The sequence below is a fragment of the Strix uralensis genome, chromosome 1 (assembly GCF_047716275.1).
Source record: "Strix uralensis isolate ZFMK-TIS-50842 chromosome 1, bStrUra1, whole genome shotgun sequence".
Taxonomy (NCBI): Eukaryota; Metazoa; Chordata; class Aves; order Strigiformes; family Strigidae; genus Strix; species Strix uralensis.
The window spans coordinates 173,946,449-173,973,738 of NC_133972.1; the positions used below are offsets into that span (position 1 = coordinate 173,946,449).

At 54.5% G+C, this 27,290-nt stretch overlaps 2 protein-coding genes across 6 annotated transcripts; one reads left to right on the plus strand and one right to left on the minus strand.

Annotated features, from left to right (window-relative positions):
* Window positions 1-596: 596 nt before the first annotated feature.
* LOC141952109 (ubiquitin carboxyl-terminal hydrolase CYLD-like) lies at window positions 597-17,930 on the plus strand. Of its 3 annotated transcripts, XM_074889155.1 has the most exons (17): window positions 639-655; window positions 1,488-3,210; window positions 3,423-3,643; window positions 3,777-4,242; window positions 4,326-4,607; window positions 4,820-4,889; window positions 5,718-5,938; window positions 6,375-6,528; window positions 8,337-8,475; window positions 9,120-9,230; window positions 10,527-10,618; window positions 11,684-11,750; window positions 12,803-12,935; window positions 13,256-13,364; window positions 14,094-14,212; window positions 14,693-14,912; window positions 15,062-17,930. In XM_074889155.1, exons 2-17 carry the CDS (start codon window positions 2,818-2,820, stop codon window positions 15,244-15,246), a joined length of 2,982 nt encoding a protein of 993 aa, XP_074745256.1. In that variant the 5' UTR covers window positions 639-655; window positions 1,488-2,817; the 3' UTR covers window positions 15,247-17,930. The 3 variants fall into 3 exon arrangements, with proteins under 3 accessions (XP_074745264.1, XP_074745256.1, XP_074745274.1); XM_074889163.1 differs by lacking the exons at window positions 1,488-3,210; window positions 3,423-3,643 and having other exon boundaries at window positions 597-655; XM_074889173.1 differs by lacking the exons at window positions 639-655; window positions 3,423-3,643 and having other exon boundaries at window positions 1,368-1,703.
* On the minus strand, window positions 17,649-26,628 carry NAPRT (nicotinate phosphoribosyltransferase). Of its 3 annotated transcripts, none has more exons than XM_074889195.1 (13): window positions 26,418-26,628; window positions 25,185-25,312; window positions 24,995-25,077; window positions 23,616-23,746; window positions 23,432-23,547; window positions 23,126-23,319; window positions 22,780-22,920; window positions 22,546-22,630; window positions 21,459-21,539; window positions 20,153-20,255; window positions 19,949-20,052; window positions 19,165-19,272; window positions 17,649-19,029 (listed from the first exon to the last, which is right to left on the minus strand). In XM_074889195.1, exons 1-13 carry the CDS (start codon window positions 26,602-26,604, stop codon window positions 18,970-18,972), a joined length of 1,521 nt encoding a protein of 506 aa, XP_074745296.1. In that variant the 5' UTR covers window positions 26,605-26,628; the 3' UTR covers window positions 17,649-18,969. The 3 variants fall into 3 exon arrangements, with proteins under 3 accessions (XP_074745296.1, XP_074745288.1, XP_074745304.1); XM_074889187.1 differs by having other exon boundaries at window positions 19,895-20,052; XM_074889203.1 differs by lacking the exon at window positions 25,185-25,312 and having other exon boundaries at window positions 19,895-20,052; window positions 26,418-26,472.
* Between the last annotated feature and the right edge of the window lie 662 nt (window positions 26,629-27,290).

Here is a 27,290-nt window from a genome sequence, read left to right on the forward strand (position 1 = left end):
GGCCATGGGGACATAGGGCTCTGGGGACACAGGGCACAGGGCCATGGGGACACGGGGACATGGGGCTCTGGGGACATGGGGACACGGGGCCATGGGGGCACAGGGCCATGGGGACATGGGGCACAGGGCCATGGGCACACAGGGACACGGGGACACAGGGACACAGGACATGGGGACACGGGGCCATGGGGACACGGGGCCATGAGGACGCAGAGCTATGGGGCCATGGGGACACGGGGCCATGAGGACGCAGAGCTATAGGGCCGTGGGGCACAGAGCCACGGGGACACGGGGCCATGGGGACACGGGGCCATGAGGACGCAGAGCTATAGGGCCGTGGGGCACAGAGCCACGGGGACACAGAACCATGGGGATACAGGACCATGGGGACATCGCGGGGACCCCGCAGCCCGCGGGGACCCTCCCGCCGCCTTCACGGCCCAGCAGGGGGCGGGGCTGTGCAGCGGCACGACCCGCCCTCCGGCTGCCCGTCCCCGCCCCCTCCCCTTCATTGGCTACTTGCCTCGCTTTCCCCTCTCCCCATTGGCTGCACGGACCGGAAGTGCCGGCGCCGCTCTGGGCCGCGCTCCCCGCGACTCTGTGGTGGCGTCCCCTCTGAGGCGGAAGAGCGGGGCCGGGGCGGCGGCGGGAGACGGTGAGAGCTGGGGGTCGGGGGGGGCCGCGCCGAGATCCCCCCTCCCCGGCCTCCCCCTGCGGCCTCGCCCAGCGCCCCACAGCGGAGCCTTCCCCCGCTGCCCCCCGGCCCCTGGGGGACCCTCTCAGCCCCGTGTGTCCTCCCCTTCCCCGGTACCTCAGAGAGCCTTTCTCCAGCCAGCTTCAATTTTCTCCTTTAATTTCGCTTTAATTTCAATTATCAGGCGCTTTCCAGCTTCCCCTCAGCATAAACCATCAGGTTTCAGCGCCACTTAAAACACCACAAGCCCAAATATCGCACATTGGTCTGGGTGGGCTTTTATTTCTATTAACCTGGGAGGGACTTGTGCCTATTCTGTTGTTGAAGAGGTGGTTTATTCATGTTTTTTTGTGAGGAAAACGGTTTATTCGTGGGGGTTTTGGTGAGGAAAACGGTTTATTCGTGGGGGTTTTGGCGAGGAAAACGGTTTATTCGTGGGGTTTTGGTGAGGAAAACGATTTATTCGTGGGGGTTTTGGTGAGGAAAAGGGTTTATTGTGGGGGTTTTGGTGAGGAAAAGGGTTTATTCGTGGGGTTTTGGTGAGGAAAACGGTTTATTCATGGGGGTTTTGGTGAGGAAAAGGGTTTATTCTGGTTTTCTTCTTTTGGCAGCATTTAAAGCATGGTGGGGTTTCTTGTATGCCTTGTGGAGAGAGGACTCTAAAAAAATAAGTAAAATAAAACCGAGGTCCTGAAAATGGAAGATTGAACAGGGGGGAGTGAGACATGAAATATTATTCTTTAATTCTATCCTTTAAAAATCACAGAATGTCAAGCCTTTGCTCTACCAGCAGAGTTACGAAATGTCAGCAGCGAGTTACGTGGATGGGAAATAAGGGAACTGCTGCGTGCCATGGGATTTCTTCCACTTCCACTGCCTGCTGCCACCTCCCAGCTTCCTTACTGCGGAGCTGGGGGGTCTTGCCCCAGCACGGCTGCTCCCCATGACTTCGAGGTGGTCATCCCGGCGTGGAATGAGCTGGGTTCCCTCGGCAGAAAGAGGGAAGAGCGTGAGTGTGGTTTGTGCCGCCATAACAGGGCAGGTTTGGGTATCAGATCTCTGGCTATGTGGTGTTTCTGCTGTGGCAGACCCAAGTGGGTGCTATTTGAGGAAACCTGTGGTTTTCTGGAGGGGGGGGTATTCCCTTTTGAGGCCAGACCTTCAGCTGCAGCAAACAAGCGTTGCCCAAAAGCAGTGCAGCAGCATTTAGATCAGGTCTCTGATCCATCTCCCCACCTGCTAAGGTTAAAAAATAAGAGTGAAAGGGAGATGGCTCCTGTAACAAGCTGCCACAATGAGCCCAAACACAAGGAAACCTTTAGGATCTGATCAGGCATCGGGTGATTTTTTTTTTTTTTTTTTAAACACAATCGGTGATTTATCTTTTCCTAATATGTTTAAAAATGAGCTCTCTTGATACTAATCCCCAGTAACGCTGCCCTCCTCCTTGCTGAGCTCTCTGCAGCCTTTCTGTTCAAGCTCTGCCTACGTTTTCCTCCCAACCAACTCGTTTATTCTTGCGATCAGCTGCGTTCACACTTCCTGCCGCAATGCCCCGCGTGTGTTTTTACTTCCCTTAATTGCATCTGCTCAATTCCTCCTCTCTCCACTTCAAACTTCTAAGAAACTTCAACCAGGTAGCCCATAGTGGAGGCATCTTTTTTTTCTTCCTTAATTTCCTCCATGGCCGAGAAACAGACACATTTCTTGTTTTCTCTATATTCTCTATGTTCTCTGGTTGGGCCAAACCAGTTCTGTCTACCTGCAGGAAGAAATTTTTATATTCACCCCTTTTTTATGTTGTAACAAAAAGTCTGGGTCCTGGCTGTGCATGATCATCAAAAGTGAGATGGGGAGGGGTAAAATGCATGAGAATTTAGCTAGAATTTAGCTGCAAAAATGTATTTCTGATTCCAGATACTTGCATTTCTTTTAATACGTTTGTTTTGAAAGGTGGTGATCTTTAGTGCCTCTAGTAATGCGGTAGGTGCTGTGCTTTCTGAATGTTTTGAATATTATTGTGCTCTAACACAACACTGAAGAGCTCTCGTCGCAGACTAGAACTCCCTTTTTTAGAGAATTTTGAAAAGGCAGAATTTTGCTTTTGTGTCGCTCCTGCAAGTATGAAAAGAAAGCAGGAGGAGGAATTTAATGAGGCCGTTCTGGCTGTATGGTGGTGTAGAGAACAGGCCAAACAAGATGCACAGAGCAGCAACTTCTCACAGGGAGGGTTTAGTGGAGAAGACCGAGCTGGATTCTTCCCACGGGTGCACAGTCAGGGGACAGGAGGCAACTGGGGACACGCAGGAACATGGGAAACCTTGGTTAGACAAACTTTTTTCTTTTTTTTTACCATGAGGGTGGTCAAACATTGGAAGAAGGCACTGGGGAAGCTGTGGGATCTCTCACTGGAGATCACAGAATCATCTTGGTTGGAAAAGCCCTTGAAGCTCTTCCAGTCCAACCATGAACCTCACACCGACCGGTCTCAACTCCACCAGATCCCTCAGTGCTGGGTCAGCCTGACTCTTCAACCCCTCCAGGGATGGGGACTCCCCCCCTGCCCTGGGCAGCCCATTCCAACGCCCAACAACCCCTTCTGCAAAGAAATCCTTCCTAAGAGCCAGTCTGACCCTGCCCTGGTGCAGCTTGAGGCCATTCCCTCTTGGCCTGCCACTGGTTCCTTGGCTCAAGAGACTCATCCCCCCTCTCTGCACCCTCCTTTCAGGGAGTTGCAGAGGGCCAGGAGGTCTCCCCTCAGCCTCCTCTTCTCCACACTAAACCCCCCCACTTCCCTCAGCCGCTCCCCATCACACCTGTGCTCCAGACCCTGCACCAGCTCCGTTGCCCTTCTCTGGACACGCTCGAGTCATTCAAGGGCCTTTTTGGAGTGAGGGGCCCAAAACTGAACCCACTCATCGAGGGGCGACCTCACCAAAAGTCAACTGGGTGAGGCTTTGCACAACCCGCTTTGAGTGGGAGGTTGGGCTTGAGATTTTTTCCAGCCTGAATCCTTCTGAGATCCTGTGACAACACACATGTATCTCCACTGGTGTGACTCCTCTCGTTTCTCGCAACCCAGGGGAATGACGATGACCAGCCTCCTGCCTTCACCAGGGGATGGGAACTGCTACTACATCCTGACAGAAGACTGTGCCTATGGCAGCAAGTACTTCCAAGCTGGGAACATGTGTTTCTGCAGCGAGAGAAGCTACCTGCGCAACTTCTCCGATGACAGGCCCCCAGCTTGCTTCTTGAAAGTCATCATGCTGGATGACAGCTCCACCGTCACGATAAACATAGAAATCCTTCAGCCTGTGCGTGAGGAGATGGCCGTCTTCCTCCTGGCCATCAGCAGCCACAACGAACGCTTGAACTACTTCTTGGAGAGGCTGAGCCTTGAAGCAGCTCTGCGGGCCGTGCCAGGCCAAAAAGTGATGGTGGAGGTTGACCGGCAATATTTCCCTGGTATCATCCGCTACATCGGGAGCATTTACAAAAACACTTCGCCTGTGCTGTCCCCGTTCTTCTTCGGGGTGGAGTTACAGGTAACGTGGCCAAAAAAATAAGTGAGTTGCTTGTTTTCCCTTTATATTTGTGTATGTAACAGGCCTTTCTGACGTGTTTTCAGGGCGAGGGAGAAAACAGAGGGCGCAGCGATGGATCTTACCATGGCACTGAGTATTTCAAGTGTAAGCGGAACTGCGGGATCTTCCTGCCGTTTAGCAGAGTCCAGTTTACTCCCACGCCGGACGACAACTATGGGAAACAGAAGCCAAAACTGGACACGGAGGAGATGGTTCCTGTGAAAGTGGGAGATGCAGTTAGCTTCTACGTGGACGAGGTGCTCACAAAAGGAATAGCGATGGCAGTTTACAGGGAGGGAACCCAATGGTTCGTGAAAGTTTGTCCGGTAAGAGCAGTCTTGCTGCCTTTTCCTCATTTTGGAGGATATTTTTAAAAATGATGTTATGGTGGGACCTTAAACAGAAGTGGAAGGAACGTCCGAAAGAGACATGAGGTTACGTGCAAACTTTCCAGGCCTGTTTGAAAAATTGGTTCATATTCCAGGAATGCCCTATGTATGACAAAGCGTTTAGCTGATAGATTTTTCTCTTCTTTCAGGAAGAGGAAGGAACAACGGACATTTTCAGAGAAATCCCTATGGACTCTGTTGTGAAGGAAAGCTTGCCAAGTAGGTTACCATCATGTGTCTGCCCTGTGTACACTCCTGGGGATTTAGCATTTATTTCTTCTCTGCTGGCTACTAACGAGCTGAAAGTCCAACAGAAGTGTCAGCTAGTCCCAACTTAGTTGATCAGCAGAGAAGGTCCATGGAAAAGTCTTAAGTTCTGGACAAAATTCCTTGCATTAGGCAACTAAAGCTGAGCCTACCCATTTGTCAGGAAGAAGAAAGAATCTGATTGCAGTGCAGAAGGATTTCCTAGGGGAGAAGGAACCACTGGGTAAAGAGTCTTTAATTTTGCTGTAGAAGGTGAAGCAGGAGCTTCATCCTGATGCCAGACACACTCAGGAAGGCACAGATGCCAGCAGCGATGGCGTGAGTCATCGGACAAGCCAAGAAATTAGTGGAATCTCTCCGTTGCCATCAAAAGACACGGTGCAGCTGTCAGGGCCAGCCCGAGGGGAGCCGTCATTAGGCTCTTCACTGAGTTGTTTCATCTCACTAAAGGCAGAAAAATAATTCGGAAATAACCTCCCTACTGCCATTTCAGTAGTGCGAAATGGCTCTGTGAAGGGCTGGATGAGCTCCAGGGCCAGCGAGAGGCTGGAATGTGCAGCCTTGGGTGGAGAAACAAGGAGCAGGATCATCCCCTCTCAGCCTGTTAGACCAGTTTGGCCGTATCACTGGGAATTACACCGTGTGTCTCTGGTGCTCAGCTTCATGCTTGTCCGTGTGGTCTATAATTTTAAAATAAACCTGGTATTAGGTGAGATCCAGAGGTGTTTGTCATTAGGTGTTGACTTCCTACCTCACCTGACATTTTGTATTGCCCACCAGGTTTATTTTCACTGTTTGAGTCCGACATGGGCTTGGGACACCCAACCCAAATGAAACGAGAGATAAACGAGAGCGGTGAGGAGTGTGAAAGTGGGAATTCATCCCTGGAGGTGAACTCCATGGTCCAGATCACCTTGGACAAGGGAAATCAGGTTTCAGGAATCATCCGCTGGTTGGGCTACCTGCCCCAAATTAAGCACAAAATGGCAGGAGTTGAACTGGTAAGGAGCAAAATATTTCCTGCTGTGAGATTGTATATCAGAACAGGCAGGTCATGGTTGCTCTTCTCTTTTAAGACCTTCAGCTTGTGGCTGCTTATCTCACAGCCTGAGCTGGGCCTGTGACCTGTCAGAGTGTGAACTGTGAGGGCAAACACACAATTGTACCCTCCCTGAGGCTGGGGAGGAGAGTTTGTGGTGTGATGAGATTTGGTTTGCTCTCTTCTAGAGCAATGTTACTGGAATGTGGGATGGAATAATCGTGAATCCTACAAGCAGCATCAAGAGGTTCAAAATATAACCAGAATAAATGAAAACAGTCAATAAAATGGGACAAAATTTGCACACAGCTCTTAAGATATTAAATGGCCACGTGGGGGATTGCACCTCAGTCATGGAAAACCTGCTCTCGTGTTATTCCTCAATGCTCTTTTCCCAGGATGAAGATAAAGGGGTCACTGCTGGCGAATGGCTGGGCAAATATTACTTCCACTGCGCTCCAAAACGCGGCCTCTTCGTGAAACTGCAGTCCTGCCAGCCCGACGTCCGCTTCCAGTGTTCGCACGACAGCGACCTGAGCCTCGTGGATTACAGTGAGTTCTCTGGAGTGACGGGAGACAGGGCTGTGCTGGGACAAGGCACACTATGGAGAACCCTCAGGCACAGTGTCTTAATTAGCGCTCTGCAGAGAGATCTGGCCAGGCTGGAGCGATGGGCTGAGGCCAACTGGGGGAGTTTCACTAAGGCCAAATGCCGGGTGCTGCCCTTGGGCCACAACAACCCCCAGCAGCGCTACAGGCTTGGGGAGGAGTGGCTGGAGAGCTGCTAGTCAGAGAGGGACCTGGAGGGGGGGGATTGATAATGAGCCAGCAGTGTGCCCAGGTGGCCAATGAGGCCAATGGCGTCTTGGCTTGTGTCAGCACTAGCGTGGCCAGCAGGGACAGGGAAGGGATCTGACCCCTGTGCTCGGCACTGGTGAGGCCGCCCCTCGATGAGTGGGTTCAGTTTTGGGCCCCTCACTCCAAAAAGGCCCTTGAATGACTCGAGCGTGTCCAGAGAAGGGCAACGGAGCTGGTGCAGGGTCTGGAGCACAGGTGTGATGGGGAGCGGCTGAGGGAACTGGGGGGGTTTAGTGTGGAGAAGAGGAGGCTGAGGGGAGACCTCCTGGCCCTCTGCAACTGCCTGAAAGGAGGGTGCAGAGAGGGGGGATGAGTCTCTTGAGCCAAGGAACCAGCGGCAGGCCAAGAGGGAATGGCCTCAAGCTGCGGCAGGGCAGGGTCAGACTGGCTCTTAGGGAGGATTTCTTTGCAGAAGGGGTTGTTGGGCGTTGGAATGGGCTGCCCAGGGCAGGGGGGGAGTCCCCATCCCTGGAGGGGTTGAAGAGTCGGGTTGAGCCAGCGCTGAGGGATCTGGTGGAGTTGGGAATGGTCAGGGTGAGGTTAATGGTTGGACTGGAGGAGCTTCAAGGGCTTTTCCAACCCAGATGATTCTGGGATTCTGTAATATTCTTTGCTTTCTTTACATGTTCCAAAATATGTCAGTTTTAAGGATGCTGAGGTTGCCATGATAGTATTTATAGGGAATGCCCCACAGGTGTGTGAGAGGGTAAGTAATTTGTTACAGGGATAACGTAGACTAGGGCATCGATTATAGAGTGGCTCTAAAAATGAGGCCTTGGTGGCCTGGATGTGTTGGAGAAGGGGAAGCTGGCAGGAAATATTGACGGGTAACAGAGGGTAGAAGTCCAGAGCAACAGTCTTTGCAAGGCATTGTGAATGCTACAGGCAAGACAGGACTCTTCTGCCTGTGGTTTTCAGGGCAGAAGAAAAGGTCTTGTATAATTTTGTCATGATTATGGACAAGTGGTTTAGCTATAGGGCCTCTCCTTGCTACTGTATGTTAAATGTAGACTGCACATATGGCTCTGGAGGGTTGGAGTGCATAGCTCAGGCCCAAGATGTCAAGTGTTGCACCAGGGGACTGAGAAAGAAGAGAAAGTTTGGAAAGGGAGAAAGGATTAAGTCAAGCAATTCCTCCAGAGCAGAGCAGACAGTGTAAACCAGCTGTTTAGAAACTAAAGGAGATCACTGTAAGTGAGAAGATGGGATTCCTGCAGGGACTGCCCCAAAACTGGCAGTAGGGACAAGGAGGAATGTCTTAAGGACATGCTGAAGAGAGGGGATTGAATTACAAGGGGAGAAAGCTGAGGAAACCAGGAAGGACCAGACTGAGAAAGCCACCTCTGAAGCTTAAGGAGACTAGAGAGACAAATCTTTGTCCCAGCAGGAGCGTGGCACTGACTTCTGAGCAGAGCAGACCTCTGGAGCATCGGGGAAGAGCAGAGCTGAACCCAGACAAGGTGGGAAACTAAAGGGAGTTGGTTTTGTTTCTTCTCTTGCAGGAGGGCAAGAAGTTCTTCCGCAGGCTCCAGACAGTTTTCCTCCCCTCAGGAACGAGGCAGCGGTGCGTGTCCTGCGAGGGCGGATGAAGGGGATCCAAGGCCACTGTAATTCCTGCTATATGGATGCAGCTCTCTTCAGGTAAGGGCCTGCTTGGGTGGTGCTGTTTCATTAAACGAGTGCTTTTTTTAATTGGGCTGAGCCCTAAACTGCAGCATTTCCCTGGACTTCCAAGGTGGCTGGAAATGTACCCGTTATAGAGATATAACTGTGTGGGGACGCAGCCTCGATGGTTGCTGCTTTTTTATCTCCTTCCCAGTCTGGTAGGTTCTCAGGCCCTGAAGTACCTCTCATGAGTACCTGAGGTACCCGTGTGTCTGTCGTGCAGGGCAGTGAGAGATTGTAGTTCTCTGGATTTGGACTGTGCTGACTCTTGTCACTGGAGGTAATGGCTGGAAACATTTCAAAGAAACCACCCAGGATGTCCCAGCTTCACTGTGCAGCACTGTTTGGAGAGGAAAAGACTCAGTGGTGCCCCCCCATGCGCAGTTTTGGCTGCAAAGTACGAGATTTCATTCTCTTTGAGCTGTTTCCTTGCTTTACTACCAGTGTTTGTTAAACCAGAGGTGATTTATCTCATTGCAGAGATGTGCTGTGACTCACCTTTCTGTAACTGCATGCATGGACTGTTGAAAATAAAAGCCACCGACCACCAGGCATAATGGTTTGGTTCTAACTATTGCTGCAAACCCATCGGACTTACTCCCCTCACACTTTTTTCACAGCCTCTTCTCCTGTACGTCTGTGCTGGACTCCATGCTCTTCAAGCCCTTCCCACTGTGCGACAGGAATGTCCAGAGCATTCTGCGGGATGAGATTGTTAATCCCCTCCGAAAGTGAGTATAGCATGTGGGAATCCTGGAAATCATCCATCAGCCTTCATACCTTCTCTCCTGGCCTACCAAATGGTACCTGTCACTGAGGGAAAGGGTTCCCTCGAGGGTTTCTCCTGCCAGCCACATTCAAAGGTTTTCATATCAGGTTTCTCTTCCAGTTTTTCCCTTCCCCAGGCTGTGAGGCTGCCGTGACTCCGACTGCGTGTGCGTGAGTCTCTCCTGCTCCGTAGGAAGCCTTGTGAGCTGTAGTTCTCAGTGAAAGGATGAAAGGAGGATTCCTGGGGTTGAGACCACCTCTGTGGAGAAACCCTGGAGCTGATGAAGCAATGGCATTGTCTTCATCAGCAGTTAATTCCAAACTGGGATTGGATGAGGGTAGACCATGGCATCAGAGCTAAATTCTCTGGAATTTGTATCAAAGATACCAGGTTCTTTCCTCATCTTCCCTAGAGAGGCATGGAAGAGAGACAGGAGAGCTGACAACATAAGACATTAACATCTTCCTTGAGGACCAGTGTCCTGGCACTGGCTGCAGAAATACAACCCTGGGGCGTTCTGTGATGCTGAGATTTGATTGAGAGCAGCCCCAAGGAGAAGGACTCGGGGCTGAAAAATTGGACGTGAGCCGGCAGTGTGCACTCACAGCCCGGAAAGCCACTTCGCCACTGGGCTGCGTCCCAAGCAGCGTGGCCAGCAGGTTGAGGGAGGGGATTCTTCCCCTCTACTCCCCTCTGGTGAGACCCCCCTGCAGCCCCGTGTCCAGCTCTGGGGTCCCCAGCACAGGACAGACATGGAGCTGTTGGAGCGGGGCCAGAGGAAGGACACAGAAATGGTCCGAGGGCTGGAGCAGCTCTGCTGGGGGGAAAGGCTGAGAGAGTTGGGGGGTTCAGCTGGAGAAGAGAAGGCTCCGGGGAGACCTTAGAGCAGCCTTTCAATATTTCAAACAGGTGTGTAAGAAAGACAGAGAGAGACTTTTTACCAGGGCCTGTAGTGACAGCACAAGGGGAAACAGTTTTAAACTAAAAAGGGCAGATTTAGGTTAGATCTAAGGCAGAAATTCTTCCCTGTGAGGGGGGCGAGGCCCTGGCACAGGTTGCCCAGAGAAGCTGTGGCTGCCCCCTCCCTGGAAGGGTTCAAGGCCAGGTTGGACGGGGCTTTGGGCAACCTGGGCTAGTGGAAGGTGTCCCTGCCCGTGGACTAAATGATCTTTAAAAGTCCTTTCCACCCCAAACCATTCGATGATTCTATGATTTAAATACACTGGCGAGATAATCTGCTGCTGCTTCTTGTTTCTAGGACTGGCTTTGTCAGAGCTAGGAGCGTGATGCACCTGAGGGAGCAGCTGACTGAAAAAGGCCAGTGTTCAAGTTTTACCAACGCTGAGAAAGGTAACGTGCTCTCTGGGGCCTTCCTCGGGCTGTTCCGTTGTGTGCCGCCTCATCCAGGCACCAGGCTGACAACTTAATTATATGCTTCTCCCAGGCACTTTCGTTAACACGCCTGCTGTGCTGTGTGTTTATGTAAAAATGCACATGTGAAATACTTTCAGCTTTTAAAACTCTACAGGCTTTTCAACTGAAATTTGTCCTGAAGTCTCATGGAAAGATGGGAATTGCTGGGTCTTTACCTGGTGGCAGCTGTTAACCAGGAGGGGAAAGGAAGATCTGTGTAAACAGAATTTAAATAAAGGGAATTTCCTTTATCTTTATACTTTGACTTACACCCTGGTAAGTCCATCCCTAATGTCCTGGCTAGAATCCAGCTTGATTTATCATTTTGCCAAGATCAACTTGTCTTTGAGTTCTAGTAAGTTAGTTAAGATTCCTCAAAGACCATAGTCTGCTTAAAATAAGACAGAAAACACCTACAACTGAAACCCACTGATCTCTGGTTGCCATCACCACATTCCCATCCACACACAGCAAAGCCCCGTGTAGTTTACAACAAGAAAACAGAATTCACCAGTCCCAAACATCACTGCAACAACCCTGAAGTACCTGGATACTAAACAAGTGGCATTGATTTTTCCAGAAACAGCAGGTGTCTGGTCAGTGAACAGCACTTGTGTTTTGTATTACTGTATATTTATTTTAGCCAAGGGTAGTTTAACTGTTCAGTTCCTTGAATTTCCATAGTTGTCCCTGATTTTACTTTGTGTTTATACTTTTGGTGTTAGCAGTAACTCTCCGTTATGGTCTCTGAAGCAGCGTTGCTGCGATGGCATCTGAAGGCTGGTTTGCTTTTTTTCATGCTCGCCCTAGGATTTATGCATTAACCAAGTGCTCTCAGCTTTTGGCCCGATTGTCCCCTCCTTACCTAGAGTAAAGAATGAGATTCCACGTTCACAAAAATGCTGGTTCGTGTTTCTCTGGCAGCTTTTTGCCTTTGGATGCAGGAGGGCAAAGCAGCGTTCCTGGGGTGGCGTGACCTGGGCTTTTCTCTTTGCCTTCCAGATCCCGAGGAGTTCCTCAATCTCATCATGCATCAGATCCTGGGAATTGAGCCGCTCTTGAAACTGCAGTAAGTTTCCATCTCTAAGTGATACATTTTACCCGGGCTCGTTAGTGATCCACCTCACGATCACCGGGTGTTACTTGCACCTTTTCATCGAGGCGTTGGAGGCGCAGCTCAGTGAGTTGCCTGCAGCTCCTCTCTGCTGTCCGTGTGATCTTGTCCCAGGTGACACAACCAGGAAAAGACACTTTTAAACTTTCCCTGGAGGTGTCGCCTCCAGAAAACGATGATAAAAACCTTGTCTCATCCTTAGGGAGAGCCAGCAGTGGTTTGAAAAACGTAGTGTCCAACTTCAGCGCGGAGCCAGCAGTTTTTGACAGCTTTGGGCTGTGTCCAGCCTGTCAAGCTGGCTCAGGTCCTGCAGCCTCTCAAACAGGGAGTCCATGGATACAGTCCCAGTTTTTCAGGACTCTACAAAGAGGATGAGAGGCTGAAGGAAGCCAAAAATAACTGTGCTGTTCAGGAGCATAGAAGGGGATTGTTTGGTTTCTGTGCTCCTTTGTTGAGCCGTCAGTCAAACCGTAGATCGTGGAGTACTCGGAAAGGCTGAGCACAAAGATGACTCTGTACTGCAGCTCCCCTGCAGAGGGTCATCTGAAGGAAATCCTTTCTCTGCTGGCTCAGGGATGTGGGGCTTGGGGGAGATCTGCACACAACTCAACTTTTGAGTGTACCGAGTTTTGCTCTGTGGCTTTTGTATATGCGGTTATAAATAGATCTTTCACCTGAGAAAGGGTTTGCTGGTGGTGCCATAGTGCAGTTGATTTAAAAAATATTGAAGTGTCTTTTAATATTTACATCAACGAGGGGAAATTGAGTTTTGCTTATAGGAGCAGGATGTGATGCTATGGAGGGATCATGGGACTGAAGATGGTATTTGTATCCTCTTCTCGTGTCACGTATTTAGCATTTCTAGGTGGAAAGAGTGCTTTGTGTTGCACCAAGCAGCCCTTGATGCCTTGGGCCCAGAAGCTCTTGCAGGACAAAACCACTATGTCCTCTGGGAGCTCAGATATTGGTGGCACCACATAAACAAGCCCCGTGCCCACTCCTTGCAGGTCAGGAGGCCAGAAGGAGCAGGACTGTTACTGTTACCAGATATTTATGGACAAACAGGAGGATCTGGTGGTTCCTGACGTGCAGCAGTTAGTGGAACACTCCTTCCTGTCCTCTGATCTGAAGCTAGTGGAGGTGAGCCCAGCTACCTTCCGCCTACGCTGCTCTCTGCTGCCTCTTTCTTGCTTCCTCCAATGTACCTGTGCCTGCCAGTGAGTCCGCAGCGGGTCTAGTTTGTCTCCTATCCAACACTGCAAAGAACCAGGATACAGCCACAAGAGAGGTCTCAGGGAATCTGAGCGTGACCTGGGCAGAGGGCTGTGCTTTTCCTGTTGCCATTTTGTCTCGTGAATAACCGGAGCAGAAAATCTCTATTCCCAGCAGCAGTATGGAGAGAAGATTCTCTCGGGCTTGTCTCTTCTGGCAGGGTGACCCGTTTGCCTTTCTTTTCCCAGATCCCATCTTGCTTCATTATCCAAATGCCACGTTTTGGGAAGGAATATAAAATGTTCAGCAAAATCATTCCTTCCCTGGAGCTGGATATAACAGATCTGCTGCTTGACAGTAAGTTGTTGGGTGATGGCAAAGCTGCTGGCTAGGACCGCGAGCAACTGGCTGATGGGTCTCACCTCCTTGGGTTCTGAACAGATGTGAGGTGGGATCACAGAATCCCAGAATCATCTCAGTTGGAAAAGCCCTTGAAGCTCCTCCAGTCCAACCATGAACCTCACCCTGACCGTTCCCAACTCCACCAGATCCCTCAGCGCTGGCTCAACCCGACTCTTCAACCCCTCCAGGGATGGGGACTCCCCCCCTGCCCTGGGCAGCCCATTCCAACGCCCAACAACCCCTTCTGCAAAGAAATCCTTCCTAAGAGCCAGTCTGACCCTGCCCTGGCGCAGCTTGAGGCCATTCCCTCTTGGCCTGCCGCTGGTTCCTTGGCTCAAGAGACTCAGCCCCCCTCTCTGCACCCTCCTTTCAGGCAGTTGTAGAGGGCCATGAGGTCTCCCCTCAGCCTCCTCTTCTCCACGCTAAACCCCCCCAGTTCCCTCAGCCGCTCCCCATCACACCTGTGCTCCAGACCCTGCACCAGCTCCGTTGCCCTTCTCTGGACACGCTCGAGTCATTCAAGGGCCTTTTTGGAGTGAGAGGCCCAAAACAACCCAGTCATCGAGGGGCGGCCTCAAATCATGGTGTGATTCTTCTTCCCTGAGCACCAGTTTTGGCAGGACAGGTTGGATTGTGGGTGACACCTGGAGAAGACACATCCTCTCGCCCCTGTTGCCCTTGCAGGTCCCAGGGAGTGCTGCGTGTGTGGTGATGTTGCCACCCTGGAGTGTTCGGAGTGTTTCAAAGACAAGGTATTCGCAGCTACAGGCCTGAAGCAGTTCTGCAGCTCCTGCTCCAGACAGGTATTATTTTTTTTTTTTTTTTCTTTTTGCCTGCTCACAAAATCTGCCTTGGTGGCTGACAGCAGATTTTTGAACCCCCCAAAATACCCACGTGTCCCTGCAGCTGCCTGGGTTGTGAGCATCAGTCCCACTGCCCGCATCAGCCGCGTGAGCGGGGTTAGGTGCTGCACGTTATTGAACCCTCTGCTCACAGCGAGCCTAAACAAGCACTGATCCTGCACAGAGTGAGTGCTGGGCCCTCCATGCTGTCTCACCAGGAGCATTCCTGCAGCTTTCTGGCCTTTCTTGGAGGGTGACAGGCTCCTATCTCAGCTTCGTGCTGCCGGCCTGTTGACACAATGCCATTCCCTGGCATGCAGGGACCACAGGAGTCATATCATTGGGGATAAATTGGGGATCTACCCCCTGCACACTTCTCTTTCTGGCAGGCCAGGTTCAGTTCTGCCCTGCTTAGTGGTGCCACCCCGTTGTCTCTCTCAGGTTCACTCCCACTACCGACGCAAAACGCACAAGCCAACTAGGCTGCACATCCCAGAAGAGTTTCACAGCCGGAGCGCCCGGGGAAGCCAGCAGGTTCCTCGTGAGAAGATGGAGCTCTTTGCAGTGCTCTGCATCGAGACCAGTCATTACGTCTCCTTTGTGAAATACGGCCCCGAGAACGAACACTGGATGTTCTTTGACAGCATGGCTGACAGGCACGGTGAGCATCATTCTCCTGTTCTTTCCCCACTTTGTTGTTGGCCTCCAGATCTCTCAGCTAAGGCACTACGTTACTGTCGAGTGTGATGGTATCTGCTTGAGCTGGAGGTACTTGGGACCTGGTTTGGACTTTTCTCCTTTCTGCGTTAGGTGATGAAAACGGCTTCAACATTCCCACGGTAACACTGTGCCCTGAAGTTGCCAAATACCTGGACTTGCCACTGGCTGTGCTGGCCCTGGAGCAACCTCGGGACATGGATGGAGTGGCCAAACGCCTCTTCTGCGACGCCTACATGTACATGTACCAGAGCAAGAAGATGGCTCTTTACAAATGACGCTGCCCTTGGGCTGGCGCTGGCGAGCAGCGAGGCAGCGGAAACGTGAGCTTGGACCAACCCCACAGCTCGTGGTCGGTGAAAGCGGCCGACACTGGGTGCACCGAGCTTGTGCTTCTGCCTCTTCTTACCTCTTCCGCTGTCTGGTGTCCAACTATCCATGTCAGCCTGTCTGGGTTTGTTAAATCCTGTACCTGGCCTTATCGAGTGATAGTTTGTACTTCCAGCAGACCTGGACTTGGAATTATTTACACTCAAATTCATTCTCATTTCCTACTTTCCACCCTCCTCCCCCTGCCCCCAGCCACCCTGCACCCTACCTCAGAGTCCTCCCCAACACCCTTTTCTCCCTGCCAGTCCTCTCCCCTCAAACCCCAGGACCAGCCATCTCATCAAAACAGCAGCAGTTATCCTCAGGTTGGCAAAGAGCACAAGAAAACCACAGCCTCACCCTGCGGAAAACATCCCCACGTGGACTTGAGGAGTGAGAAAACCAGGAGTTGCACCAGTGTGGTTAAGAGATGGGTCAGGACGAGGGTTTTTCTTGAGGTTTGGGATGTCACCTCACACCTAAAACCGTGTCCCTGAATTATCTGCACTTCCCTTATCCAGCACTAATACTCCAGCACTTTTTTTTACCCTCCATCCCTTATTTTCAACCATGAGATTAACTGGATGTCTTGAGCTGCAAAAATGCTTTAAAAATACTTTTTTTTTTTTTTTTTTAAAGAACAAAACTGGAGGAAAGATGGAGCGGAGGAACAGCATGTGAGCTCATTATGCTTCCTCTTTTTATGCCAAGTCTGCACTATTGCTACACAATTGGGTGTTTTAACCTCACTTTTAGCATCGCTGTCCCATCTTTGCATCTTCTGAGATCTGTGCTGAAGACCAATAACAGAATTCCAAGGGCAAAAATGGAAAAAATGAGCACTTCTTGTGTTTTTGTTTTCCATGAAAATCTAACTAACTAAAGTTTCTGGGGATTAAGTATTCCTTAAATTAAATAACTTAAATTTGCAAACTGGGGGTTTTCTGCCGTTAAGCACGTGCTGCCAGGGCAGTGGGAAGCTGTTACGGGAGAGAGTCGGTGCTATGAACAGAGTTGCCCAGATTCCAGATTGCCCTGACGGGACACAAAAATCTTGAGGGACGCATCCAGGAGCCCCTGATGTGCAGCTGTAATCTCCCTCCTGCTCTTTTTTTTTTTTTTTCCCGCCCCTCGTTAAGGCAGGGTGCAATAACTAAGATGCAGCCTGTAGCTTTGTGTCCAAGGACCATGCAATAACGTGGTTTAGGATCTTTTTTGCCTAACTGGGACCTCAACAGCTTGATGGTTGTATTGGCTTTCTGGTGTGTCCCTTATTTGTGGTGGCTACAGAGGAGGGCTGGTGTGTAACGAACCCAGATTATTAACACACAATGTTTTGAGAGCACCGCTGTCCAAATCAGCTTCCAAACGTCCTTGCTGAACACTCGAGCCTCAACGCCGAGTTGAGCACGAGGCAGAAATGTGTCCTCATGGTAGAGAAGGTGAACGACGTCCTGGCCCCCCAGCAGGTTGAGAGAGGGGATCCTTCCCCTCTGCTCAGCACTAAGGCCACACCTGGAGCACTGGATTCAGTTTTGAGCTCCCCAATACAAAAAAAAAGATGAAGAGAGTCCAACGAATGGCCACAGAGATGATGAAGAGAGCAGGGCACCTCTGAGGAGAAGCTGAGAGAGCTGGGACTGTTCAGCCTGGAGAATAAAAGGCTCAGGGGGGCTCATTAATGTCTATAAATACCTGAAGGGAAGGGGCAAAGAAGACAGCCAGGACCTTCTCCGTGGTGCCCAGTGCCAGGACCAGAGGCACAAATGAATACAGGAGGTTCCCTCTGAACACTTCTTCACCGTGAGGGTGACGGGCACCGGCACAGGTTGCCGAAGAGGTGGTGGAGTTTCTATCCTTGGAGATACTCAGAATGGTCCCGGGCAAAGCCAAAGCACCAGCGATTGAAGAGTCTGTCCAGGGGGAGGAGAGATGGGGGCAGATGTAGCAACGCATCTTCCTGAGGATGGGTTTATCCTGCTCCTGCTTGGGAACCAACTTCTGACCTCTGGCTGGTGCCGTGGCCGTGGAGAGGGCTGGAGGGTGCTGCTGGCTCGCTCTCTGTCTACTTAAAGTTGCTCTTCATTCCTTCTAAGAACTCAGGACAGTCTCTACTCAGGTACGCTGGGGGTTGGGCTCTTGTATCTCTGGTGCTTCTGCTCTAAAAACGTAACTTTTAATAGCAAACTGCTCATTTTCCTGGTGGTTTTTTCCTCTCAAAATGCTGAATGTGATACAGTGCCCACAGAGCCCTACAACAGGGAGCTCCAGCCTGCTGGGTTTTTCAGAAACGAGAGACCATCAGGCCATGCTTTGTTAAGCTCTTTTAATTATTTTTTTTCCCCATCAACATGTGTTGCAAAGATCTAAACGAGATGGAAACCACAGCTGCTCTGGGAGGGGGCGTGACGCAGGTGCAGGGTTGGTGCCTGGGTGCATCTTGCTGGGGATTTCCCTCTTGCCCTCCCTTATGGCACCTTCCTGAGCCGTGGCTCAATTCTGGGTCTGTATATTTTACAAGCTCAGGAGAAAATATTTACTATTTTGCTGTTACAGATTTGGGCAGAATTGGAGAAAATACGCATGTCATGGAGATTTTAGTCTGTGCCTTTTTTTCCCCCCATTCTGTGCAATTTTTCTTGACCCCGTTTTGACAAAAACCTGCAAACAGTCATTACTGGAGACATGAGACCTCCCCCTCGTGGAGCTACAGAGGGGTTTTCACTGGAATTAGGGTCACAAGATGCCACGTGGCACCTGCTGGGGCCACCCCCAGATGCTCTTATGGGTTAGCACTTGCTTTTTAATTTCAACTATTCAGTCATAAACCACAAAATGAAGGACATTGAATTAAATGTTCAAGCTGAAGGCAACAAGTGTTTGGAAGGACCAGGGCAGCCACATGATGTGGCAGCAGTGGGTTAAGGCCTTTATTTGGTTTTTTTGCTTAGAATGAAGCTAATTGCAAGGATTAGTGCCATGCTTTCTTTATGAAAATCAGGTTAAGAGAGTGCAGGTGTCAATCTGGAGCCAGCATCAACCTGGAGCCAGCTTCCATGCCCCAGGGAATGCATCCAAAATGGAGAGAGGGTGAAATGTGGCTACAGAGCCCAGGATGAGAATAGAAAGGACAAAGTGCATGTGTCACGGCTGTCCCACCAGACTCGGGGTGCAGACAGGCTGGTCCTTCCTGTGGTAGGACCTTGTTTTCTGTGCTCAAGACTTGGTCTCTAGTGCCATGGAGGAGCTGGGTGGCTACCAAAGAAGGCACAGGGCTGGCAGGGCCACTGAGGCGGGCAGTGCTGCCACAGTGGAAGGCACAGGGGTGGCAAGGCCACCAAGGCGGGCAGCACTGCTGTGACAGAAGGTGCAGGGGTGGCAGGGCCACTGAGGAAGGCAGGGAAGGACCATTGCTTCCAGAGGACACAGAGGCAGCTGACTCCCAGCACCCCCTGCCCTTTCCCTCTGTGCCCAGTTTCGCTACTGGGACTCCAGGAAGCGCTTCCAGTTCCTGCAGGGTCCTTGGCTCGGCACCATGCAGCAGCAGCATCATTAGAACAATTCCCAATTAGTCACCTGGTCTTCAAAAGAGCATGGAGGAACACGGCAGGGGGGGCTGAGGGGGGCTCCCCTCACTGGCTGGCCTGCTGCAGCTCGGTGAGGAGGCCATGCAGCCTCTCTGTCACGGCCACCTGACACGGGAGCAAGAGGGGACAGTGAACGCGTGGTCCCTGCCAGCTACTCGTGGCAGCTCCGTGGTGGAGCTGTGCTGGCTTTACTCAGACCCCGGGGGTTTACTGATGGTGTCTGGCAAGCAGCAGACGTACCGGGTAGGGCTGTGGCTCATGGAGCCGGCGGTGAGCAGGGCTGAGGGAGCTGAGGGATGCCTGCGCATGGGTCCTCACCTCGGGGAGGCTGGGCAGCAGCTCACACACCTGTAGGGATGGAGCATGTGTCTTATGAGGAGCAGCTGAGGGAACTGGGGGGGTTTAGTCTGGAGAAGAGGAGGCTGAGGGGAGACCTCATGGCCCTCTCCAACTCCCTGACAGGAGGGTACAGAGAGGGGGGATGAGTCTCTTGAGCCAAGGAACAAGCGCCAGGCCAAGAGGGAATGGCCTCAAGCTGCGCCAGGGCAGGGTCAGACTGGCTCTTAGGAAGGATTTCTTTGCAGAAGGGGTTGTTGGGCGTTGGAATGGGCTGCCCAGGGCAGGGGGGGAGTCCCCATCCCTGGAGGGGTTGAAGAGTCGGGTTGAGCCAGCGCTGAGGGATCTGGTGGAGTTGAGACCGGTCAGGGTGAGGTTAATGGTTGGACTGGAGGATCTTCAAGGTCTTTTCCAACCTTGATGATTCTGGGATTTTGTGAGCATGACCATGGTGGGGAGCAAGCCAGCCCCAGGATGGACGCCAACACCACAGCACCCAAGTTGGTCCCTGTCCCACCATCTCCGCCACAAGGGTCTAACCCTTTGAGCTTGACATTACTACCAAGACACAACCACCCTGGCTTGGTCCTTCACCCAACGTTGAGGGAAGACACCCCAGAAGGCTGCCCCTGACCTGGCCATCTCTGAAGTATGTGCGATGGAGGGGCTCCACGGTGGTAGGCATGACCTTGCTGGTCTCACCGAGTTGCCCCAGGATGCGAATCACCAGCTCCTGCCCCGCTCTGGGCGAGGGCTCACCCTCCAGGGCCATGAGGTCCATGAAGGGGTGACCTGCAAGGGGTGCCAGGTTAGGAGTCAGCGGAGACGCAGGACAGCGGGGACAGGGTGACGGAGCCAGGGCTGCAGGTCAAGAGGGCAATTCCCAACTCACCAGCAGCATCATAGAGCCGATAGATCATCTTGGTCCCTGGGATCGTCATCTTCTCTTTGTCTTCTGTGAGCTTCAGGCACGGGGAGCCGTTGACCTCCACCAGCTGGAGGAGAAGGAGGTTAAGGAGGTGGGCACCTTATTTTTGTCACATGCGCCAGGAACTCTGTGTACTCTGTGTGTGTGTGTGGGGAGGCCGCTGATGCAAACCAGCTGATTAAATCATAAAATACCCCTCAAACCACCCCAAAGTTGGACAGCCTGCCCGCAAGCTGCTTCTTACAGATGTCTCACAAACATTACTTCCAAGGAGGTCATAGGTGCTGGGATTGAGCACAACATTGGCAAGTTTGCAGATGACATCAGCTGAGTGGCACAGTTGAGTCCCTTGAGGGACAGGATGTGATCCAGAGGGACCTTGACAGGCTGGGGGAGTGGGCCCATGTTAACCTCATGGAGTTCAACAAGGCCAAGTGCAATGTCCTGCAGAGGGGTTGGGGCAATCCCTGGTATCAACACAGGCTGGGGGATGAGTGGATGGAGAGCAGCCCCAAGGAGAAGGACTTGGGGGTACTGGTGGGTAAAAAATGGGACATGAGCTGACAACGTGGGCTTGCAGCCCGGAAAGCCACTTGGCTACTGGGCTGTGTCCCAAGCAGGGTGGCCAGCAGGTCAAGGGAGGGGATTGCCCCCCTCTACTCTGCTCTGGTGAGACCCCCCCCACAGCCCTGCGTCCAGCTCTGGGGTCCCCAGCACAGGACAGACATGGAGCTGTTGGAGCGGGGCCAGAGGAGGGACACGGAAATGGTCCGAGGGCTGGAGCAGATCTGCTGGGGGGAAAGGCTGAGAGAGTTGGGGGGTTCAGCTGGAGAAGAGAAGGCTCCGGGGAGACCTTAGAGCGGCCTTTCAATATTTCAAACAGGTGTATAAGAAAGAGAGAGAGAGACTTTTTACCAGGGCCTGTAGTGACAGCACAAGGGGTAACAGTTTTAAACTAAATAGGGCAGATTTAGATGAGATCTAAGGCAGAAATTCTTCCCGGTGGGGAGGCCCTGGCACAGGTTGCCCAGAGAAGCTGTGGCTGCCCCCTCCCTGGAAGGGTTCAAGGCCAGGTTGGACGGGGCTTTGGGCAACCTGGGCTAGTGGAAGGTGTCCCTGCCCGTGGCAGGGGGGTTGGACTAAATGATCTTTAAGGTCCCTCCCACCCCAAACCATTCGATGATTTGATAGTGGCCTCACAGCATCATCCCTTTGGGCCGAAGCCCCCTGTCCCCCAGGCCACGCCGGGCAGAGCCGCTCTCACTGCTACCTTGTAAACGCAGCCCAGCGACGGCTGCAGGGGACACGTCACCAGGTTCGTCCCAACGCCGATCATGTCGATCTCGCTCCCCTGGGGCAGCAGAGAAGACAGCGGCCATCAACAGCCCAGCCCGGCCGCTGGTTTTTACGTCCGCGCCAAAACCAAGAGCCAAAACCAAGGCAGGTCAGAGGATGCTCTGCCTGAAGGGGCCAGGAGTCTGTCTGTCCATCCATCCCACCCAAAAACCATTTTTTTTTCCCCACTCTTCTCTTTTTTCACCCAGGGAGAAAGTCCCAAGTGACTCTGGTGTCCACCCCACACATCCCAAACAGAATCCCAGAATCATCGAGGTTGGAAAATCCCTCGAAGCTCCTCCAGTCGAACCGTGAACCTCACACTGACCGTTCCCAACTCCACCAGATCCCTCAGCGCTGGCTCAACCCGACTCTTCAACCCCTCCAGGGATGGGGACTCCCCCCCTGCCCTGGGCAGCCCATTCCAACGCCCAACAACCCCTTCTGCAAAGAAATCCTTCCTAAGAGCCAGTCTGACCCTGCCCTGGCGCAGCTTGAGGCCATTCCCTCTTGGCCTGCCGCTGGGTCCTTGGCTCAAGAGACTCATCCCCCCTCTCTGCACCCTCCTTTCAGGCAGTTGCAGAGGGCCAGGAGGTCTCCCCTCAGCCTCCTCTTCTCCACACTAAACCCCCCCAGTTCCCTCAGCCGCTCCCCATCACACCTGTGCTCCAGACCCTGCACCAGCTCCGTTGCCCTTCTCTGGACACGCTCGAGTCATTCAAGGGCCTTTTTGGAGTGAGGGGCCCAAAACTGAACCCACTCATGAAGGGGTGGCCTCACCAGTGCCGAGCACAGGGGTGAGATCCCTTCCCTGTCCCTGCTGGCCACGCTGGTGCTGATACCAGCCAGGATGCCATTGGCCTTCTTGGCCACCTGGGCACACTGCTGGCTCATTATCAATCCCCCCCCAGGTCCCTCTGTGACTGGCAGCTCTCCAGCCACTCCTCCCCAAGCCTGTAGCGCTGCTGGGGGTGGTTGTGGCCCAAGGGCAGAAAAACCATGACCAGCAGCAGCTCCCTCACCTCCCTCCTGAACTCCTCCAGGCTCTGCTCGCTGATGTCATTGCTGACGGCGATGGGGATGGTCCCAAACCAGGGCACCTGGAAGCTGCCAAGGAGCAAGGGAGGGGGCGCAGGGTTTAGGGGGGGACCCCTGACTCCGCTCGCAGCACCCCCTCGAGCCACGAGGGCTCCCGCTGTGTGGCAGGACGAGGTGCTGGGTGCCAGCCACCCCAAACTCGGCAGGTGGGGACTCACTGAGCACCGCAGGCTCGGAGCACTCGGCGGGTCTCCTTGGACTGCTGGGCCAGGTCCCCACTGTCCAGGCGCACCCCAATAGCCCTGTACCCCAACTGGTGCAGGGCCAGGGCAACAGCACAGAAATTCGGCAAGCCGCTCCTGGCACGGGCAAGGAGAGGGTTAGTAGCCCTTGACCAGCAGGATAGGGACCCAGCAGCAGGTCCAAGCCCTGCGTCAGGCAACAAGGGGAATGCTGCCAGGTGGAACCATCCCTGCATTGAAGCCACCAAGCACGGAGGGACATGTCGGTCCCCTCAAAGCCACCCTGGGGGCAAGGTTTTGGGGAGGAACGTGGCGTTCTCACCTCATGACACAATACGTGTCCAGCAGCCCCTGGAAATCATGTGGGAAGGCGACGGCGTAGGCCACGAAGGCGGCCAGCTCGCCCCGATTCGCCTTTTCCAGGGGGGTCTGCAGCAGCTCACACACCCGCCACAGCCACGACTCGGCCACCGACGCCAGATCCACCGGTTCTCCTCCCGCCCGTGGCAGCAGCTCCTGCACGGGGGGTTTGAGGGGACACACACACACACACGTGACATGGGTTTAGCACCTCCCTTCCCATGGTGGCATCCAGAGCATCCCATCCCCTGCCCTCAGCGACGCTCACCCGGGGCTGCACCTCCTCCAGTGAGGTGAAGGACATGATGAAGGAGTGAGCGACAGTGCCACGCACTGGGATGCCGTAGAGTTTCCCCGCCAGGACATTGCTGGTGCAGTCGAAGCCTGCGAAGGGGACGCACGGGTGACGGCGCGGCCGTGGGGGCCACGGGGCACCGTTGGGCAACACTCACCCCCGATGTAGGAGTATTTGGAGGCTGAAAGGGCCCCATCTGGCCCCTGAGCACGACGGAGCCCTATTTCCATCAGCTTCATGTCTGGGCCAGCGAGGAGGCGGAAGCGGGCGGCATTTGTGGCCACCAGGCTGGGGGGGAAAAGAAAACAATAATCAAAAAAAAAGGGACACCGGTGACGCCGAGCCAGGCCTCTCCGCTGATGCGTGGGGACTTGGCGGGGTTTGGAGGTTTCTCCTGGTGAAACTGGCTGCTGATGGCTTGGATGGGCACACGCTTCGCTGGGTCAAAAACTGGCTGGATGGCCGGGCCCAGAGAGTTGTGGTGAATGGAGTTAAATCCGGTTGGTGGCTGGTCACGAGTGGTGTCCCCCAGGGCTGGGTTTTGCGGCCACTCCTGTTTAACATCTTTATTGATGATCTAGACAAGGGGATCGAGTGAACCCTCAGTAAGTTTGCAGACAACACGAAGTTGGGTGGGAGTGTTGATCTGCTCGAGGGTAGGGGGGCTCTGCAGAGAGATCTGGGCAGGCTGGAGTGATGGGCTGAGCCCAACTGGGGGAGTTTCACTAAGGCCAAATGCCGGGTGCTGCCCTTGGGCCACAACAACCCCCAGCAGCGCTACAGGCTTGGGGAGGAGTGGCTGGAGAGCTGCCAGTCAGAGAGGGACCTGGGGGGGATTGATAATGAGCCAGCAGTGTGCCCAGGTGGCCAAGAAGGCCAATGGCATCCTGGCTGGTATCAGCACTAGCGTGGCCAGCAGGGACAGGGAAGGGATCTCACCCCTGTGCTCGGCACTGGTGAGGCTGCCCCTCGATGAGTGGGTTCAGTTTTGGGCCCCTCACTCCAAAAAGGCCCTTGAATGACTCGAGCGTGTCCAGAGAAGGGCAACGGAGCTGGTGCAGGGTCTGGAGCACAGGTGTGATGGGGAGCGGCTGAGGGAACTGGGGGGGTTTAGTGTGGAGAAGAGGAGGCTGAGGGGAGACCTCCTGGCCCTCTGCAACTGCCTGAAAGGAGGGTGCAGAGAGGGGGGATGAGTCTCTTGAGCCAAGGACCCAGCGGCAGGCCAAGAGGGAATGGCCTCAAGCTGCGCCAGGGCAGGGTCAGACTGGCTCTTAGGAAGGATTTCTTTGCAGAAGGGGTTGTTGGGCGTTGGAATGGGCTGCCCAGGGCAGGGGGGGAGTCCCCATCCCTGGAGGGGTTGAAGAGTTGGGTTGACCCAGCGCTGAGGGATCTGGTGGAGTTGGGAACGGTCAGGGTGAGGTTCATGGTTGGGCTGGAGGAGCTTCAAGGGCTTTTCCAACCCAGATGATTCTGGGATTCTGTGGGATGGATGCGGTCCCCTGGCAGCTGGGGGACCACAGCAGGACGTGTCCCTACCTGGCGTAGTTGACCAGACACAGCAACGTGGTTTCCAGCAGCTGCACCACCAGCAACGGCCCCTTCACCTGCAAGAACGGGACCTGCGGGGACAAGCAAGCGGTGACGTCCCCGTGTCCTCCCCCACAGGGATGTGGGAGCCAGCAGCCCCCCCACAAAAGCAGGGGAGGGTCCGGAGAGCGTGTCCCACCCTGGCGAAGACAACGGAGCCCTCCGGCACAGCAGAGACTGTGACTTCTGAGGCGTCCAGAGTGGCCAAATAATCGAAGAAAGCATCTTCCGTGGTGCTGGGCAGGACAGAGCGCAGGTAGGCAACGTCTGCAGGGGCAGAGCTGGGTGGGCACCAGGGGGTAGGTGGGCACCAGGGGGTGGGTGGGCCCCCCCCACACCCCCAGGTCACAGCTCAAGGCCAGAGGGACCCAACCTCCCACGCCGGGGACAGGTGACAGTTTGTGGGCAGCTGAGGGGGCACCTCACAGCAACCCCCCCCCCCCCCCCAACTGCAGAGAGAGATGTGGGGTGAGGCTGGGGGTACCCCCAGCCCTGGGGGGGGGGTATCAGGGCCCCCCCAGTTCTCCTTGGAGGGACTGTCTGTGGGAGCACTGTTCTCCTGGAGGGTGTCCCCATGTCCCCCATTTGCCCTGAGGGCTGTCCATGTCCACACCCCTCCTCGCTGTGTCCCCCCCGTCCCCTCCAAGAGATGTCCCTGTCCCCCTTTAAGTCCCTTTGAGGGGTGTCTCTGTCCCCCCCTAGTCCCACTGGGGGATACCCCCTGTCCGCCAGCACCCCATGAGACATCCCTGTCCCTCTTAAGGCCCCCTGAGCAGGTGCCCTGTCGTTCCCCGCCCCCCCCCCCCCCCAGCTCCCACTGGGGGGTACCCCTGTACCGCAGGTCCCTCTGAGATGTCCCTGTCCTCCTTTAAGTCCCCCCGAGGGGTTCCCCTGTCCTCCTTTAAGTCCCGCCGAGGGGTTCCCCTGTCCCCCCTAGTCCCACTGGGGGATACCCCCGTCCCCCTTAAGGCCCCCTGAGCTGGTCCCCTGTACTCCCCCCCCCCCCCCCCCCAGCTCCCACTGGGGGGTACCTCTGTCCCCCAGGTCCCTCTGAGGTATCCCTGTCCCCCTTAAGTCCCTCTGAGGGGACCCCCTGATAGCTGTCTGTCCCCCCCCTCCCTCCCCAGCTCCAACTGGGGGTAATCCTGTCCCCCAGGTCTGAGATGTCCCTGTCCCCCTTTAAATCCCCCCGTCCCCCCCCAACTCCCACTGGGGGGTACCCCCATGCCCCAGGTCCCTCTGAGATGTCCCTGTGCCCCTTAAGTCCCTCTGAGAAGGTCCCTGTCCCCCCCCCCCAGCTCCCACCGGGGGGTACCCCTGTCCCCCCTGTCCCTCGGGGGTCCCCCCGTACCCCCCCCCCCCCCCCCCGTACCGGCAGCGGAGAAGCGGAAGGCGCGGAGGTAGCGCAGCCCCTCGGCCAGGCCGGCGGCCAGCGCGAAGGTTCCGCGGAAGGGTCCGCAGCGGAAAAAGAGTTCGGCGGCGGCGGGGAGGCGGTGGCGGCCGGTCCGCCAGTGCCCGTAGGCCATGGTGAGCTGGTAGAGATCGGTCAGCAGCGCCATGGCCCCGCCGCGGGGCAGCCTGGGAGCGCGACACGCCATGGGGCGGGGGGACGGGGACACCGGGGTGGGGCGCGGGGAGGCGGGACACAGCGGCGGGTGGTGCTGGGCACCGGGAGGGGGGACACTGGGCAGCAGGCTAGGGACAGGGGACACAGGGGTGGAGGCACACAGGGGACACTGGGCACCAGGATGGGGCCAGGGGACACAGGGATGGCGGCACACAGGGGACATGGGACACAAGGATGGTGGCGGGCTGGGGACAGGGGACACACTGGGGACACGGGGCACCAAGGGGGACAGGGGACACAGGGGTGGCAGCGGGCTAGGGACAGGGGACGCAGGGATGGAAGTACACAGGGGACACAGGACACAAGGATGGCAGCAGGCTGGGGACAGGGGACACAGAGATGGTGGCACACAGGAGACATGGGACACACGGGGGACACTGGGCACCAGGATGGTGGTGGGCTGGGGACAGGGGACACAGGGATGACAGCACATAGGGGACACACTGGGGACAGAGGACACAAGACACCAGGGATGGCAGCACACAGGGGACATAGGACACACAGGGAACATGTGGCCCCAGGGCTGGCAGCACATGGAACACTCCACGGCCCCAGTGGGGACAGCAGCACATGGGACACTGGGCACCCGGGACACTGGGGACACTGGTGGCTTAAGGG